This window comes from Gastrolobium bilobum, unplaced genomic scaffold (genome assembly GCF_033153095.1).
Source record: "Gastrolobium bilobum isolate Gb01-03AN ecotype WA unplaced genomic scaffold, APGP_CSIRO_Gbil_v1 utg146098, whole genome shotgun sequence".
NCBI lineage: Eukaryota > Viridiplantae > Streptophyta > Magnoliopsida > Fabales > Fabaceae > Gastrolobium > Gastrolobium bilobum.
The window spans coordinates 1-20,048 of record NW_026898785.1 but is presented as its reverse complement, the minus strand read 5'-3'; the positions used below and the strand labels follow the sequence as shown (position 1 = coordinate 20,048).

General features: G+C 34.0%; 1 protein-coding gene across 1 annotated transcript; it reads right to left on the bottom strand.

Annotated features, from left to right (window-relative positions):
* Positions 1-11,229: 11,229 nt before the first annotated feature.
* LOC133284129 (CLP protease regulatory subunit CLPX1, mitochondrial-like) lies at positions 11,230-16,009 on the bottom strand. Its single transcript, XM_061481117.1, has 9 exons — positions 15,797-16,009; positions 15,556-15,612; positions 14,960-15,030; positions 14,761-14,860; positions 14,544-14,648; positions 14,169-14,231; positions 13,786-13,908; positions 11,556-11,708; positions 11,230-11,402 (listed from the first exon to the last, which is right to left on the bottom strand). Exons 1-9 carry the CDS (start codon positions 15,887-15,889, stop codon positions 11,334-11,336), a joined length of 834 nt encoding a protein of 277 aa, XP_061337101.1. The 5' UTR covers positions 15,890-16,009; the 3' UTR covers positions 11,230-11,333.
* Between the last annotated feature and the right edge of the window lie 4,039 nt (positions 16,010-20,048).

Sequence of the window (20,048 nt, the reverse complement as noted above, 5' to 3'; positions counted from 1 at the left end):
TAGTGAGTGTACAGTGACTGGATACAAAATTTGGTCCAGTGCAGTAAGTTCTCCCGCGAGAACACAATTATAGTAAATATTATAACTCTGTTCTCTCGGAATTCATTTTTCTCATATATATATATATGAGGTAGGATCCTTTGACACCTCATTTGAGAGCCATTAGATCAAAAAAGATCAATGGTGTCACATGTTTACAAATCAGAGTCGTTGATCTTTTTTGATCTAACGGCTCTTAGATGAGGTGTCAAACTTTAAATTTGACACCGGGGTCCAAGGATCCTGCTATATATATATATATATATATATATATATATATATATATATATATATATATATATATATATATATATATGAGTTTCAAGAAACCATATTCCTAAGCAGAATGAGCTTTAGTTTTCTTGAGCTCGTCTTATACACTAGAGCCTATTAGATTTTAGTGAAAGAACAAAATCCTCGTACATGTGTAACATTCGAAAAATCTTTATGTTAATTAATTAAGGGTTTGATGTTTGTTATTTTAAATGACATAAGTTATGTCACTTAAAAAGAGAGATAGACACAAGAAATAGAAATCATGAGAGAGAGAAAGTGGATAATTTTTTTTAATTTAAAATTTAAATAAAAATTTTTCTTGTGTCTATCTCTCTCTTAAAATGACATAACTTTATGTAATTTAAAATGACAAACATTTTTCCCATTAATTATATATAATTATTGATGACTTATATCTCTTTGAATAAGGGAAGATATAAGAAAATATAATATTTTAATTGTTAGTTTCGAATTAAGAATAAAGAATTTTATAATAATCGTAAAATTGAAAATAACATTGCATTTTAAGGTGCATGAGGATTTTTTTTTTTTTGGTAAATAATGCATGAGGACTTAAACAGCGCTTAAGATGAGAGGTTTTAGTATAACTAACATAAGATTTACGAAAAATTAGGATAATTACATAATTAGATTGATTGATTATTTTGCCCTCGTTTTAATAAAAAATTATCACTTTGCCTTTTTTATCAAATTATAGGGGCATGATATATTTATCCTCAAAAAAGTTTACCACATTTACAACCAACCTAATCATCGTTGATTTCCGTCAATCTAACGATTATAATTTATTGGAAATTATCATTTATTAATTAATTATTAATTCCAATAATTCTCAATAAATTATAACCGTTAGATTGACTGAAATCAACGGTGATTAAATTGGTTGTAAAGGTGATAAACTTTTTTGGTAGTAAGTATATCATTTTCCAAATTATATATCAATTTGCTCATATTCTCAAAATATATATAAATCTATCCCTATTTCCCCACTACTGAGCCTTTGCAAAACTTTTTTTTCCCACTGTTTGGTAATGTCTTCATAATTTCAAAGGGTAGGGATTCAGTTCTTTTCTTTTTCATACTTGTGAGTTGTGTATGTCGTTCCCAGCTCCAAAATATTTAACATCTCTAAATTATCATAGCACATTCATTTTGTGACAACTAGTGAAGGTTGGAGGCTATTGATGACTTTGGCCTAGACAAAGATACATTTAAGGGTTTAAGTTTTCTTGTAGGATTATAAGAGATAAAAAAAGTAGAGAGAAGTTAAATGTGAGTCCCATATTTTATATTAAAAAAGAAAAGAAAAATTAATTGGCACAGAAAACGAATTAGTGTAAAAAAATGATGTACTCTTATATAGCATAAGAGTATTATTTTCCTACATTTAATATTCAATTTTCATTCAGTTCTTATATAACTTTTTTTGTATATATATATATATTGCAGTAGATAATGATTACCTTGAAGGGTGAGGATGGGGATTACTTGATAAATTAATAGTAACATTTTGTATTGCTTTCACTGTCAAAGAACTTAACATCATGTTTTCTTTTTGTTTTTATTGGTTTCCTCATCCCATCTTGTTTTTGTATATATGAAAATTTTATTATCTTTTTTTACCGGGGGTACATTTATGTATTGTCTTTAAGCAGATTGACTTGCTTTCATGGTCATTATGAAATTACAGATTAAAGAAAGTAAATGGCTTTTCAAATATTAAGTGAATGTTTTCTTTGATATCCTTGCTATATAATATATATATATATATATATATATATATATATATATATATATATATATATATATATAGAGTTAGGATCATTTTACACCAGTGTAAGTTACACTCTCAATCTTATACATTGATCCTATTTATATCTAACGGCTCAAATTTTTTAGTAATGTGAGCCATTGAATACAAGTGGATCAATGGTCAAGATTGAGTGTAAGACTTCTAACTCTTAAACCGGTGTAAGAATATCCTGTCTCATATATATATATATATATATGACAAAATGATTTCTGCAGCCGCTGCACCTACAGCAAGCCAGGATCCGCTGTCGGATCCTGTTTTTCTTTATTAAAAAGCTGTGGGGCCCACTTTTCTGTGTCAACTGCAGATAACGCTGTCTACGGCAGCTGCAGAAATGTTAAGGCCTATATATATATATATATATATATATATATATATATATATAAAAATAAAAAAAAATTTAATACCAAATTCTAACCATTAATTTAAATTCTAATCATTAATTTTCGTCAATTAACAATTATAATTTATTGGAAATCAAATTTATTAATTAATAATAACCGTTGATTGACGGAAATCAACGATTAAGATTTTGTGTCAAATTTTACAGTTTAACACCGATGTCTAAATCCTATCCCATATATAGATATATATATATATGAGAAAAATATTTCTCCAGTCACTGGATATAAAATTATCTCGAGTGAGCTCAAAACGATATCGTTTTGGGGTTATAAGATTAAAAAATGATAATTATAAAGACTAATATAACCCTGCAATATATTATAATTACAAAAATACTTTGATTTCTGCCCCAAATCGACGTCGTTTTGGGCTCAGCGGAGATAACTTATCTCCATTGACTGGAGAAATTCTTTACCCATTTATATAGGTAAAATCATTTCTGCAGCCGCTTTACGTACAACAACAACATGTGTATGGTTATGATTCCCTACATTTAATGCTTTCATCTTTTGTAAGGTTATAATTCCCTGCATTTAATGTTTTCACATATATATGGCAAGTATTTGATTGCTGCACGTACAACAGCTGCAGAAATGTAAACCCCATATATATATATATATATATATATATATATATATATATATATATATATATATATATGGGGCAGGTTCTTTTTACATTGGTGTAAGATTAACAAGTCTTACACCACATCTCAACCATTGATGGACGAAAATCATCGGTTAGTATTTGTAGCGTAATTAAAGATATATTAATTAATTCGTATGACTTCCTAAATTTTAACCGTTGGATGCACGGAAATCAACGGTTGAGATGTGGTGTAAGACTTATTAAATGAGCCTGAACTTATACACACACACATATATATATATATATATGGTAAAATTATTTCTGCAGCCGCTTTACGTACAACAACGACAGGTGTATGGTTATGATTCACCACATTTAATGTTTTCATCCTTTGAATGGTTATGATTCTCTGAATTTAATGCTTTTAAGTATATATATGTCAAGTATTTGATTGCTGCACGTACATCAGCTGCAGAAATGTAAATCCCTATATATATATATAGGATTTTGTGAGTGTACAGTGACTGGATATAAAATTTGGTCCAGTGCACTATGTTCTCCCCGGAGAACTCAGTTATAGTAAATATTATAACTATGTTCTCCCGGAAAAATACCATTATAATATTTAGTGCACTATGTTCTCTCGAGAGAACATAGTGCACTGGACGGTCCAGTCACTAAATATTCATTTTTTCGACACACACACACACACACACACATATATATATGCGATTAATGTTTCTCATATTATATGAGATAATTTTATCTCCTACAGACACATAAAAGTATGTGAAAATCGTATTTTTATTTTCTCTCTCTTCTCTTCATATAGCCTATGTAGCACCGATACGACACGCGACATGTGACACGACACGACACTCCGACACGTCAATCTTAAAAAATTATGGATTTCGACACGTTGGGACACGTTTTAATATTAAATAATATTTTTAATATATATAGTGTATATTTTATTTAATATTTAATAATTTAACAAAAAAATGAAACTAAATTAATAATACTCATTAACACGTTATAAAGATGGAAGCTTTAATAAAAATAATAATAACTGAGATGAGAGAGAGATATAATATCAGATAGAGAGATCAAATCATATTAGAGAGAGATCAGAGAGAAGAAGATACAACAAGAGCGTAATAGGAATTGACAACAATGATGCTGAGATGATCTCTTATCTACTTAAGGGGAAAAAAGAAAAAAAATAAAATTGATATGATCAGGTGGAAGCTTTATTAATATATTTTAACTTTTAAAAAAAAAAATTTTAAAAAAAAATTTTAAAAAAAAATAAAAAAATTACGAAAATGCCATTTGACCGTGTCAGACACGGTCAAATTCGCGTGTCGGAATGGTCAACGTGTCGGAAAAAGTCAACCGCGTGTCCGACACCGTGTCGGAGCGTGTCGGACCCGACTCTTCCTGTTTTTACAAGTGTCCGTGCTTCCTTGCATATAGCCCCACATGGGTCCCACACACTTTTATATGTGTGTAGGAGATAAAAATTATATCCTATAACATGAAAAACATTAATATCTATCCATATATATAAGATAAATTATTCTACTCACCTTTTTTTCATGTCTAGTCTACTAATCTCCAACACTATTAGTTATGATTCTGAGAAAGATGTTGGAAAGTGATAAATAAAGTAGATATGAAAAAAATATAAATAGAATAATCTATCCTATTTTATTATTTTTTATTGTTGGATGATATCTAAATCCATGACTTTTAAGCACATCAAATCTTGTTACTTGAAGAGAGATGAAAGAGGAGATAAAGCATGGCAAAAAAAATTAATTTATTGTTTTTTTAATAAAAAATTACGAAAAAGTAGTCGTTTTGAAATTAATTTCGAAAATATAGCACTCAAACACGCCCACATGGGGCGTGTTCCAATGGAGATAGGCACACTCATGTCGAGCGTGACCTACTGTGCAAACACGCTCAAGATGGGCGTGACCAGGGGGAGAGAGACACGCCCATGTGGGGCGTGACCTATGAGGAAGACACACCCATTCTGGGCGTGAGTGACCCATCTGCAGCCTATTTAAACACCCACCCTCTATAAACTCTTCACAACTCTTCTCCCTCAATATTCTTAAACTTTGCACTTGTTTATTTATAGTTTGCACTTACTTGTTTATTGATATTTTGCACTTGTTCATATTTTGTTTTATCTTATTATTTTTTAATTTTAAGAATGAGTTTGAATTCTGAATCTATTCGTGTTGTTCTATATTTTAACGGTAGGAAAGAGGAAGGTCATCGTGGTGTTATTTTTGTCGGGGAGAAAACGCGTATTTCTTCGTTGTTTCTGGACTTTCAGACAATGTTGTGAGGAATTTAATTTTTGCAAACCAATGATGCAAATTGATGGCACTTATCTATACGGAAAATATAAGGGAAAGTTGTTGATTGCCACAGCTCAGGATGGTAATAATGAATGTCTGCCACTTGCATTTGTCGTTGTTTAGGGAGAGACATTGGAAGCTTGGTCATACTTCCTTGCCAATCTTCGTCTGCACGTTACACTAGCGCATAATATATGTCTAATTTCAGATCGGCATGCTAGCATATTATTGGCTGTAGAGAATAATCCTACTTGGCTGCCACCCATAAAGCACTGATCAGGGCGGTATCGATCTGAAAGAAAAACAACAATTATAGAAAGTGGTTGTAACGATAATTTTATTAAGTAATTTAAAAATATACATACCTGAATATGACTCATACGTGCCACGTGTATGAAGCTAGCCTGGGTCAAATAGTCAGCGAAGATGTCTGGTATATCATCATGACGAGGTCCACCCTGTAGTTTGTCGCGCCTCGTCTTTAACCCCCTTACCTTGTCCTCGTTCCACACAAGCTGTGAAACGTGCGTGTGTTGCGTCCTTTTACGCAATACCTCACACCTATATGGTCCAGGAAGTACATGCGTACAAAGATCGGATGGCTCAACATCACCATCGGATCCTGAGCGCGGCGACTCTGACGAAGACGAATGGGCCATAATAGCATACTAGTACAGATGAAAAAATTATACACAAATTACTATTGATATTATATTAAATTACACTAAATGAAATTTAACTACACTTTATTAAATAGCATTTAATTGAATTGAATTAAGTTATATTAATTTCAATTAAATTAACATCAATAAAACTAAATTATAGAACATTACATTATTCTAATTTATATTTAAATAGATTAAATAAATTAAAATTAATTAAAATTAATATTGCCTACTCTATTATTTTTTTGCACACTTTAATTACAATGTAGTTAATTGAAAAGTCAATATGTCCATATGTGTCATTCATATAAAATTATTAATTGTCTCTAACTAATTTCTTAGTCTGTAACTAATTCCTATCACCAACATATACCAATTTATAAGTAACTAACTAATTTCTAAGTTCCTATCTAATTCCTAAGGTAGTGTTTGGTTGAAGGTTAATTTTAGGATTGATGAAAAAGTGTAGGTGGATATTGGAAAATACCACGTTTGGTTCAGGTTTTTTCAAGAAATACCAGACAAATAGGATAGATGAGAAAATGACTTTTGTGTTGATTTTTGGATGAAATTCACTGTTACAGAATACCACTTGAGATGTGGTATTGTGAGTTGACTGGGGAAATGAAAAAACAGGTGCAAAGTTTCTCCCGAACATAGATTTTGCATATTTAAATAAATTTCCCTGGTAATATTTGGGTCAACCAAACAACTTTTTTTACATTTTCCTATCAATTATATTTTCCTAGTAAAAAAAAATTTCTCCCGAACCAAACACTACCAAAGTTACTAATCATTCTCTTACATAGGTCACTAATATTTTTCTAACCTACTAACATTTATCTAAGTCACTAATAACTATCATATATTTTTTGCTGTTAATAAAAAATATAAACAAAAAATAAGGACTTACATGAGAGAGACAAAGCTTCGTTGTGCAAAACGCTCCAGAAGAAATGTAGAGAGTAGTTGGAGGAGTGGTTTAGAGAGAGGATGTGAAGGATGAAATGAGAAAAAAGTGAAAAATGAGGTATTTATAAACCAGGGAGGTCACGCCCCTGTTGGACGTGTCTCTCTCCTGGTCACGCCCATCTTGGGCGTGTTTGCCCAGTAGGTCATGCCCCACATGAGCGTGTCTCTCTCCATTGGAACACACCTCATGTGGGCGTGTTTGAGTGCTATATTTTCATAATTAATTTCAAAACGACTACTTTTTCATAATTTTTTATTAAAAAAGCAATAAATTATTTTTTTTTGCCGACAAACCATACCGAACTTTAATACTTGGAGAGAGAGAGAAAAAACAGAAGAAAAATAAAATACAGATATAAAGTAGTGGAATTCAATATATTTAGAAGCAATTGATTTAGATATTATCCAATAGTAAAAAAGTGATAATAAAAATATGAATATTAAATTGATAATGGGCATTATTGAGTTTTCCAGGCAGTCAAAATTATCTTATTTCTGGCTCGAATAAAATTATTCCTCGTAGAGAATACATATGGTTTATCTAAAAAAAATTACCTTAAAGGTTGCTCAATAATTCTTCCTATACTTGAAATTGGACATCAAGGACTTTTTTCAATTTAGAATACTTGTGCAATACCACCAAATATTTGTATCAACCGGTAGGGTATTGTTTCAACTTAATCGATGATCTTAGTTTAAGTCCTTGGAAACGCAACTGCATTAAAATTTGATAGGAAAAACTTTGTCATTCAGGTGTTTCTACCCAACTCGAATTGGACTTTTCGAGTAATTAATAAATCGATAAATAAACCATATGCACAATGACTCGTGTGCGTGTGTTGTTTACGTATAGGAGAAGAAACAATTTGAGTGTACGTATAATACAAGTTTGGTCTCTTTAACAGGAATACGAAGTATGTTTTTGTATGATAATTATGAGAGCGTGTCTGTGCTGCTGTATGCCATTTTAGGTGGGGGTGTATTAGTTTATAGGTAAAATATGCAAGATAGTAACCTCCAAGGGTAGCTCAGTTGGCAACTGAGCTCCCAAGGATTTGCTTGAGTCAGGGGTTCCACCCCTGCCTCAAGCAAATTCTTAGAAAATCTTTGGGGGCCAGAGGACGTGCCTCCCTCCTCGAATGGGGGATTAGTCTCATCCTCTAGTAGCAAAACTCAATGCACCCGCTGTTTCAATGAGGGGCTAGCCTTTAGGGTCGTACCCCGAGGGCAAGGTGATCGGAGGAGGTTAAATGGGGATACCTCCAGGTTAATACTAAAAATAAAAAATATGCAAGATAGTTTCTTAGTCCCATTACTAGTTTACTTGAGTTGCAATATGCTTATTGATTATTTTACCCTTCTTTTAAAATCAATTTACTTTTATTTATTTTTCAAACTATAGACTAACATATATATATATATATATATATATATATATATATATATATATATATATATATATATTCGGTTATATTTTACCAAATCATCAAAAACCGAGGGGGAAGGGTATGGGGAAATTTTGGCTACATTCAAAACCGTAGCTAACTTGCCCAAAAACCATGACTATTATGATTAACCACAACTTTGATCCCGTGGCTAATCGGAAGGATTTTGGCTATATTCAAAACTGTAGCTAACTTGCCCAAAAACCATGGCTATATGATTAACCACAACTTTGATCTCGTGGCTAATCGGAAGGAAAAACAATTACATCGCTATGAACACTAAATCATTGTCAAATCAGAAAAACAATCAAAATGATGTTAATCTTACTCGCAAAAAAGTGAGGCTGTTTCTCTAAAGCTATGTTCATTATTTTTAAACCACGAACGCAGTGGAAAGATCCTGACTAAATATTGCTCAACAACTTTTCCAGATTATGAAATTTTATATTTGTCTTCGGCCACACCTCTTACGAGCTAGTCTTGGTAAGAAGTTTGTTCAGCCTAGAGGAATCAAGTTTCGACTCGAAAGCTCCCGCATGAATCAAATAAAGAATAAATTGAGATATTCTAAAAAAATTCATACCAATTATGAAGTACATAAATGGTGTAAAACTCCTTTTGGAATGTATAATCAATACTACTATGAAATAAGAACATAGTAAGTTATGTAATATATATATATAGGGAGGGGCTATATTTACAATCCAAATAGTTTACAAACTCTTACAATCATATCATAACCGTTGATTTCCGCCAATCAACGGTTGTCATTTATTGTGAATTAATAAATTTGATTTGCGAAAATCTTAACAGTTGATTGACGGAAATCAACGGTTAAGATATAGTTGTAAACGAAAATAGGTTATAAATATAACCTTCCCCATATATATATATGGATAAATTATTCTATTTACTTTTTTTTCATATCTATTTTGCCTATCAATTTTCAACATTGTTAGATTAGAATTTCAAAAAGAGAGAAAAATAATAAAGATTAGTTGAAATTCTAATTTAAAGACATTAGAGAGTGATAAGCAAAATAGGTATAAAAAAATAGGTAAAATAACATATCTCGTAATAAAGATAAAAAAGTTCAGCCATAATATTATGATGTGTTCAGCCTGGAAATGGTCAAGGTCAAGTGCTAAATAGTGCATCCTTTATTTTTACTTTTATTTTAATTATTTAACAAGATTGATGAAGGTTTCAACTTTTGAATGCTACCGTTAAAAAACTACCCACATCGAATCGTTAAGATTTTTAATCATGGCAAGGAAAAGTTAAGATAACAAAATCGACGGATTCCATCAACACAGTACATCAACAAACCTGTATCCCTCCTCGACATCATTTTGAACAGTTTGAAGGCGATGTATGTGCATAGATTAAGGGATCATTTATTTGTGCCCACATAATTCACCTGGGTAAGAATCACCACTTCCAAAAATATTCATCAATAAAAAGTCGAATAAAACTTGCAATTTTTATCTGTTTATTGAACCCGTCAGCCGTTGCTCTATTCAACATGTTAACATGCAAAAAATATAGTTCTCGCCGATCCTTCTGAAAACGTACAAAAATATGGCATTAATACCACCCCACACGCTGAATGCAAGGCCAAAAAACTAACCTACAACAAAACTAGAATTGGACCTGTTATGGATATATATCATATCCTAACTACCAAGATACCCCCTAGAAGACCGTATTGCTATACCATAAGGTATGCGCTCAGAGATATCCTAGAAATAGATATCTTGATTGGCTTATAGTCAGTATCTCAATCACTGCACACAACCAATAGACATATAGCAAAGACAACCAATAGACATATAGCAAAGACGTGGATGTATGCACAGTGTTGCCAGTAATAGTAAATAGGTCAAAAAAGTGTTTATCAAGTGGCAAAGGTACACATAACGTCACCCGACATATCAGACATCGAAGTTATGCTCCATCTACCGACTTAATAAAGGGATACCTCAGCATGAGCAAGTCCAAGGTAACACAAACACCCCGACATTTCAAGCTTCGTAATACCGAGCTGGGGGATAACTGTTATGGATATATATCATATCCTAACTACCTACCTAAGAATCCACTAAAGAATAAATACTTAATTATCCTAACAATATCAAATAACAAAGCTATTCAAGATACAGCCCCTATCTCAACAGAAAGGAAGTTGAATCCTACTGCAATCGGAAAATCTACACAAACCCTAGAGGTAATCCTTAAAAATAAGGGGCTAAAGACCTCAGGTACACACTTTTTTGACCTATTTACTATTACTGTCAACACTGTGCACGCACCCACGTCTTGGCTATAAGCCTATTGCTTGTGCGCAGTGATTGGGATACTGGCTATAAGCCAACCAAGATACCTATCTCTAGGATATCTCTGAGCGCATACCTTACGGTATAGCAATACGATCTTCTAAGACTTAACAGGACCTAAGTTATTTTCGAATTGATATATTTTGATTGCGTACAAGGATTTCCTCCACCCCACACTTGATAATCGGGTTTAACGGGAAGTGATTTTTTGATTTTTTTTTTTTTTTTTTTAGATATATTTTGGCTAGACCAATATTTTCCCAAAACTAGCATAAACCAATCAGCTACTGCACACTTATGAAGCAAGGGGATTTTAGTATAACCGCATACTTAAATTATTCAATAAATATATGAACTCTTTATGTACAAAGATAGCTACAATAAACATCAGCAACGGGCTACATGCTGGCAACAATGGAAGGAAGTTCTGTATCTGCTTCGTGATCTCTTTCCAATCCCTCCGTGGTCTATACAGAGACACAAGCATGATTAAGTTTTATATTGTTTTGGGAAAGCAGAATGGGATAATAAGTAAGATACATCGTGCTAGAACAAAAGAAAAACGATCAATCAATTTGATAGAAGCAAAGACAAATTTATGTCATCCAAAAGATACATACCTCTGAATTAATTTTATGTTCTGAAAGATAACGATCCAACGCACCCTTTCCATAAAGGATTTTGGCCCCTCGTTCATTTCCCTCATATCCAACAGCCTCTTCGTCAACAACGACAGCGTCTATAATATCATCACCAGTTCTAGTATCGGGAATCTGCACAAGAATTCTAAACTCATAATCTGTGCCACAATTCCTGATGCAGTATAATCCAAATCCAATAAGTTAAATTCCCCTAATAACTCAAGCAAAATGGCAGCAATTCACAGAAACCTTTTAAAACATTGTCAAACAACAAAATACAACAGAACCATATTGCCTGAAAAAATCAAGTTATCAGGTTTTTATGACATCAATTGACTTTGACCAGAGACATTGAAGGACATCTACAAATAGGCCGTTTGAGCAATAAGAAATAAAATAAAAATGATATAGTAATTAACCCAACAATTCACATATAGGCTACATCAATGAACCTAAAAGCCTATTTTGGAAAGACCATTATCACATCTACCAAAAACAATAAACATATTCTCATTATATAACTCTCAGGCTTGTGTCTTGGTCTCATGGTCTCTCCATGCCCAAGATGCGGCATTTTCACTAAACAGGGTGTAGTTGAAAATCAATGTTCCCATTCTGGTGTAAGTTGAAGATTATTTTCCCACATGGTATAATATTTGTTTTATGAACAACTCTCCCAAAAGCTTAAGTTATTAGGTGAAAATACATAAATGATTTTATATTATATCTCTAAGGGTTGAAAATGGAAAATTTTAGGTAGCAAAGGAAGATAAAAGTTAATAAAGACTAAATAATATGAACTCGGTATTGATTTGTTGTTAGAATGTGATTCAAACTATAAAGCACCAATCCCTATTTATACAAAGCACTAATCCTTATTAATAGTAACATTAAACTCCAAATCCTAATTAAATAAGGAAATAAATCACAAAATGTAAATAAATAAGAAAACTATTCCTAAGAGCATAGTTATCAAATGCAGGTAGCGGCCAACCCCCAAAAACACTATAGCGGGTAACGGCCAACCAATAGCAGAGTTCTATGCGTGAACCTGTTATATAGATATACCACAATATAAATGCTAAAAATTTAAACCATAAATCATAATTAAATATATTATCATTCCAAATATGGATTCTAAATAATGTTTCAATTAAAAAGATCCAAAATACTATAAATTGAAATGATCTAAATATTATCAATTACAATGTTCCATAGTCAAATTCTAAAAAAGAACTAATTTGCAATAGGCAGTATACAAGGTCAAGGAGACAAGTAACTTCATTGCCTTCATGCTCTAGGGGAAAGGTACATATAGAAACTAAAGGTGGTGATTACCAAATTGAAGATGTGCCAAGACAACTTTACAATGTAGAAACTAGTGATAGTGAGGGTAAAACAGAAGCAATTATGAATATGTTAGAAGTGAAGATTCTTATTAGTTCCTTTTGAGAACTTAAATATGGAATATTGTAATTGACAATATTTAGATCCTTTCAGTTGACAGTATTTAGATATCCCTATTTGTTTTGGAATGATAGAGATTATATATTTCATTGTCAATGTCTTTATTTTTGAACATTTATATGTGTAGTATATTTAGATTTTATTCCACTATACCACCATACTGCAACCCCCGACATAGCATTTTCAGGGTTGGCCGCAACCCACATTTCATAACTATGTCTTGAGGGGGAATGCTATAAATATAAAAAAAAAAATTGTAATTATGGAATTTTTTTTATGATACGACTTGTACTTTTCATTTTGGTTCATCTGCCACCGACCCTAATTAATTTGGGATAAAAGTGTTGTTGATGTTGATATGAAATATTATAGGAGCTGTGATAGATTATATGGAAGATTTGTTTCCAGGTTATTTCCTTAGATTAAACCTCTTTTAGGAAAGTAATCACTGGTATACATCTACATAATATAACACCCTGTACATGAAAAATCAATAACATTCAGATTTTGAATTCCAAATTTCTACTTCTCTATATTCCCTAATAAAAAATAAAATATAGCAAGTTATCATGCACATAAGTGAGTGTCAACACTTAGTGCTTATATTTTGTTTTTCTGCAAAGGTTGACCGGTGTTATTAAGTTTTACCAAGTCTATAACCCTCCCAGATCCCCTAGGCAACATCTGCAGTCCATTTCATATACCATAATCAATTCATTCAACTGAAGAACAAATGACATACCTCATACATGGCATCTACCAACACATTCTCTAATATTGAACGTAAGCCCCGAGCCCCAGTACTTTTAGATATTGCTTTTCTGGCAATTGATCTTAGAGCGTTTTCGGTAAAATGCATCTTAACCTGAGCAACAAAGTACTTGTCAATTTCATGTCAGAATAATCATATCCAGCACAAGAAAGCCTCCCATCAAACATTCAAATTTTAAATTAGTAAATCCCCCCCCCCCCCCCCCCCCCCCCCCCCCCCCCCCCCCCCCCCCCCCAATCCTCAAAACTACCATGATCAAACAAGAAATAAGTTTATCGAAACAACAGTTTAAACATAAAGCACGGTTTTCTGTAAAACATACAAGGTAAAAGAGGAGGCTGATAAAAACTTACACCATTCATTTCGAACATCTTCTTGTATTGCTTCCCTAGAGCATTCTTCGGCTGTGTGAGGACCTTTAAAACATTAAAATAGCAAAGTATGTTAAAAGCACTTTTAAAATATAATGTAAGTGAACAACTTGATTTAACTTCTTGAATTCTATTCTATAAATTAAAAACTGACTAAAGAAAGGAAAGACGAAATTCAAAAAGTCAGGCAAGAAGAATCAATACTTTTATTAATGAGAATGCCAGTAATTCTGATTTTCTCACTCATTCAATATTGTAATGTGTCAATACATACATAATACACTACCTCATTCAGTTCCAAACAGCCAAATGAAAAGAGCACTACGTGTACAATTCTTTCAGGTTGATATAGCCTACCTGAATGAGTTGAATTTCACTTAAAGCTGACAAACTGACAAGGATAGGAAACCGCCCAATAAATTCAGGTATTAAACCATAGGCAATAAGATCACTACTTTCAACCTGCCAAAATAATAATTTTCAATGGTGATAATATCTAACTTGAAGCTAGTTGGTTAGGAAAAACCAGTACTCCTTAATAAAGAAGCAAAAAGATACGTCAAATGTAACTTACAGTTTCTAATAATGATGATGCAACAGCAGCATCAGTGACACTGCCTGCCCTCATGTTTGCACGTATAGGAGCCCCAAATCCAATAGAAGAATCTTGTCGCCTGCAAGGGAATCAAAGAGTTCTTAATTACAGAAACACAGCCCCCTCCATGTTATTATCACTAAGTATAAATTATTAAATTTTAAGGGTTTTATGCAACCTTTCGGAGATTGTTTTCTCTAAGTCAACAAAGGCTCCTCCACAAATGAAAAGTATATGCTTTGTGTCAATCTGTGACAGTTGCCATAACAGTTATAAATGAATTGAAAACCGAAGATGGCTTTTCACCATATAGAAGGAATCCATAGATGAAATTCAATCAACCCAAAGGAAACAGATATATTTACATATAAAAAAACTGTGTGGGTGGGGGGCGGGGGGAGAACAAGAGATAGTCAACCCCTGCACAAAAGTTAAAAGCAAAAACATACTTAACCAATTGAGGAACCAACGTGTGGTCATGTCCCTGCAGACCCAAAGCATAATGACGTGACAAACCTAGTCCAACAGATCATAGAGATGAGATTCATTGACATTCTGGTCAAGATCCCCAACATACAATGACGCCTTCTTGACTAGATTAGGAAGAGTTTATGAATTCCTAAAATTTAATCCTAAGTCTATATGGGATCGACCACATATTTGCTGGATTATAATAACGCATGATTCATGCACTTGCGAGTATTTTTAAGACTTGAAAAAGACAACTATGTCACCTGAACATTGTATGGAATGAAGATTATAATGTACACATACCTGAACATTGTCACCTCTAGGATGCTTTTGAGCTCCCTTCTCAGGAACATTGACAACCTTGTTGAAAACAATGCTACAGATCAATACACAATAAAGTGCTTAAAGTATAATAATAATAAAAAATTATTCATTAACTATCTTTTATGTTGCTATGCCTATTCCACAATCATAGTAGCAGTAGTTTCACAAATTTATAAAATCACTTGCACCCAAAGTTTCTGACACTATGAAATGCACTTACTGTTCCCTCGAGCATCTTCAATAATGCCTGCTGAACACCTTCCCCAGAGACATCTCTATTGATATTAAGGCTCTCAGCCTGAAAAGTAAACATTAGATGAAGAAACAGTAAAAAATTATTTGGTTTTGAAATTTTGAGAAAAAAATAAGAAGGAAATTACAGCTGTTAGCCATTTAGTATATAAATGTTAGCTTCATTTCTCTCTCTGTAATAATGATTCATTTGGTTCAGATTCAATAGAATAATGCTTTCTCTTCATCTCTTTCTCTCTCAACCTTTTCTCTCGCTTTCTCTCATTTTCTTAAGCTTTCCTTTAATGGATCTCTTCTAATATGGTATCAGAGCTCTCTCTGAGGGCCTGATCCGTTTAGATCTCTATCATGTCTTCCGCTTCCGACTCTGATTCGAACGCTTCTGACAACTCGAACGCATCACAACCTAGATCCAGATCTCAACATAGATCCAGATCTCAACAAAAGTCCACTTCAATGAAAATCAAGACAGCTTCTCTCTTCAATCTTCAAATTTCTGCAAAACTTACCGAAGATAATTACCTTTTCTGGAATCAGATCATTGAACCGGTAATTACTTCACACCAATTGCATCGTTTTCTTGTTAATCCAAAAATTCCTCTCAAGTTTGTTTCAGACGAAGACAGAGAGAATGATATTCTGAACTCCGCTTATGTCGATTGGCTCAATCAAGATCAGATGCTACTTACATGGCTCCTATCCACTATTTCTGAGTCTACTGTAAATGATATTCTACCTGTGAAGCACTCCTTTGAGGCCTGGGACAATATTCACAAACTTTTTCATGGAGTCATGAAGTCTCGAGTTCGTCAACTCAGATCTGAGTTGAAAACTATGAAGAAAGGCTCGAAGACTATTAAAGAATACTTAACACGTATCAAAACACTATGTGACTCGCTCAAGTCGATTGGGAAGCCTATTTCTATTGAGGAGCACACTGAGACTATTCTTGAAGGATTACCATCAGAGTATACTTCTTTCGTTATGATGATACATGGACGAGAACGAGACTGCACTATTGCAGATCTAACAGTGGAGTTACTAGCTCATGAACAGTTGTTAATCAAGCAAAACGATACTCTGTTGACTGAAGGAGCAACTATAAATCTCACTCAGCGTCTTCCAAGCTCAGATCGAGAAGTTATAGATGAAGAAGAAGACTCTGTTTCTGAAACCAGAAAACAGAGTCGAACAGAGCATCAAAACTTCAGTCAGTTCCACAACTCAAGTGGTCAGAATAGAGGACGAGGACGTTCAGGTGGAAGGTCTGGTCGTGGAAGAGGACGAGGCACCAGAACACATGTCCACTGTCAACTTTGCTATAAATTTGGACATGATGTTAGAGATTGTTGGCATCGATTTGAAGAGAATTTTGTTCCGAATCTACCTCCACCACAAAACACTCCTTATCCTCACTACTTTGTTCATCAACCACCTCAACCAGTGAGGTCCTTCCAGTATCAACACCAACAATCTCAACCAATGAGATCTTTCCAGTATACAAGACCAACAAGTCAGTCTCAGCCTCAAGCATACTTTGCTGCTCCTTCTAGTCTACCTTCCACATGTAGTTCTCCCCCTCTGGTTGAATGGTTACCAGATTCTGGTGCATCAAGTCATGTAACTGGTACATCTCAAAATATTATGCAAGGCCAGCAACTTAGTGGTACTGATCATGTTCTGATTGGAAATGGACAAGGTCTTCCTATAACAGCTACTGGTTCCTCCTCTTTTCAATCTCCTTTTGACTCTAACACTCACCTGCACCTTCAGAATTTACTTTTGGTTCCCTCCATTACTAAAAATCTTATCAGTGTTAGCAAATTTGCTAAAGACAACTCAGTTTTCTTTGAGTTTCATTCTGATGTGTGTTTTGTAAAATGCCAGGTTTCACATAAAGTCCTCCTTCAAGGTGCAGTGGGTTCTGATGGGTTGTACTATTTTCCAAAGTTGAAGCCCTCCAAAAGTCATACTTCTGCAACCAGTAACATCTGTGCTAGCTCTCCTGTGTCCTCGACTATCAACAAGTCTGTTAATGTTGTTAATGCTGTTAGTCCAAATAGCAAAACACATAGTCATTGTTCTAGAACTGTTTCTGATATATGTAGCCCTTCTAGCTCTTTGTATTCCTTATGGCATTATAGGCTGGGACATCCCCACTTTAATTCCCTTAAAAGTGTACTCAAATCTTGTAATATACACATCAATTGTGCAAAGTCTCATAGACAACATTCTTTACCATCTCATACAGAATACAAAGAGCCATTCACTCTTGTTTTCAGTGACTTGTGGGGACCATCACCTCTTAAATCCACTCTAGGCAATGCTTATTATATCTCATTCGTTGATGCCTGCACTAGGTACACATGGCTTTATCCAATAAAGCAAAAATCAGATGCAATAAGCATTTTCAAACAATTTCATGCCATGGTGACCAATCAGTTCCAACTCCCTCTAAAAGCTTTACAAACAGATTGGGGAGGGAGTTTAGAGCCTTTACTCAATATCTTAACTTGCAAGGAATAGCTCATCGAATCACTTGCCCACATACTTCTCACCAAAATGGTGTTGTTGAAAGAAAACACAGACATATTGTAGAGACTGGTCTAGCCCTCTTAGCTCATTCATCTCTTCCAATGCAATACTGGGACTATGCCTTTACCACAGCTACTTACCTTATAAACAGACTTCCTTCCTCTGCTATCAAATTTGAAATCCCTCACATTAAGTTGCACCATCAACAACCTGATTACAGCTTTCTTAGAACCTTTGGCTGTGCTTGTTTCCCTTTTCTAAGACCTTACAACAAACATAAGCTTGAGTTTAGATCTCAAGAGTGCATTTTTCTTGGTTACTCTATCAATCATAAAGGGTATATTTGCTTGAGTCCAGAAAACAGAATATTTATATCTAAAGATGTCCTATTCAATGAATACAAGTTTCCTTACACAGAATGGCATACTAACAAAACTTCTTCTGTTTTGCACCAGTCTACCTCTACTTCTACTTCTGTTCCTCTAACTATTTTCCTTCCACAAACTTGTCCAACCAGCCTCACCACTAATTCAGCATCATCTATTAATTCCTCATCAACATCTGTTCCTCACAGTGATCCTTCTTCTGACTCCTCCAACATTTCTCTGTCAGCAAACACTACACACCAGTCTGGTCATTTCTCGAATTCAGCCACACATTTACCTTCTTCCCCATCACCTTCTGTTCACACTCCTAATGTTTCCAGTCAAAACACCAGCTCTAGTTCTGGTCCTGAATTATGTTCCTCTGAGTATGTCCCATCAGGTCCTTCTGCACCTCCCTCTCCAACACACTCTATTATCACACGCTCTAAGGCTGCAACCAGAAATCTTGTTCTCCTCACTCATTCAGAACCCACATCAGTTAAGGGAGCCTTGACTAGTCCTCACTGGTTTAAGGCAATGCAATTAGAATATGATGCTTTGCAATCTAACCACACATGGTCTCTTGTTCCTTTACCACATGGCAGGAAGGCTATTGGGTGTAAATGGGTCTTTCGCATCAAGGAAAATTGTGACGGAACAGTTAACAAATACAAAGCCAGGCTTGTTGCCAAAGGCTTTCATCAACAGCAGGGCTATGATTACAATGAGACTTTCTCACCAGTTGTTAAACCCACCACAATCAGAATTATTCTCACTCTAGCTCTCTCTTATGGCTGGCCCTTAAAACAACTCGATGTCAACAATGCTTTCCTTAATGGAGAGCTTGTCGAAGAGGTCTACATGACACAACCCCCTGGATTTGAAACAGAGAATAAGAATCTGGTATGCAGATTACACAAAGCTCTTTATGGGCTAAAACAAGCCCCTCGTGCATGGTTTGAAAAGTTTGGAACTACTCTTCGACAACTTGGTTTTTACTCTAGCAAGTGTGATCCCTCTTTATTCATTCTTCACTCTAATGGGAGCTGCATATATGTATTAGTCTATGTGGATGATATCATCATCACTGGAAACAACTCAGCTCTAATTCAACAGATCACTGATCAAATGAACTCTCACTTTGCTCTAAAACAGTTAGGAACCTTGGATTATTTTCTGGGTATAGAAGTTAAGCCTCTTTCTCATGGGAGACTTCTGTTATCTCAAGGTAAATATGTGAAAGACTTACTGTGCAAAGCTGGAATGTCAGATGCAAAAGGTATCTCTACTCCTATGCCTAGTGGCTGCAAACTAAGCAAG

Coding starts and splice junctions, on each gene's coding strand:
- LOC133284129 (XM_061481117.1), bottom strand. CDS start 15,889: ATGTTTACTTTTCAGGCTGAGAGCCTTAATATCAATAGAGATGTCTCT. Junction 14,861..14,959: donor GAGAAAACAATCTCCGAAAG/GTTGCATAAAAC, acceptor ATTCCCTTGCAG/GCGACAAGATTCTTCTATTG. Junction 13,909..14,168: donor AGATGTTCGAAATGAATGGT/GTAAGTTTTTAT, acceptor TTTGTTGCTCAG/GTTAAGATGCATTTTACCGA.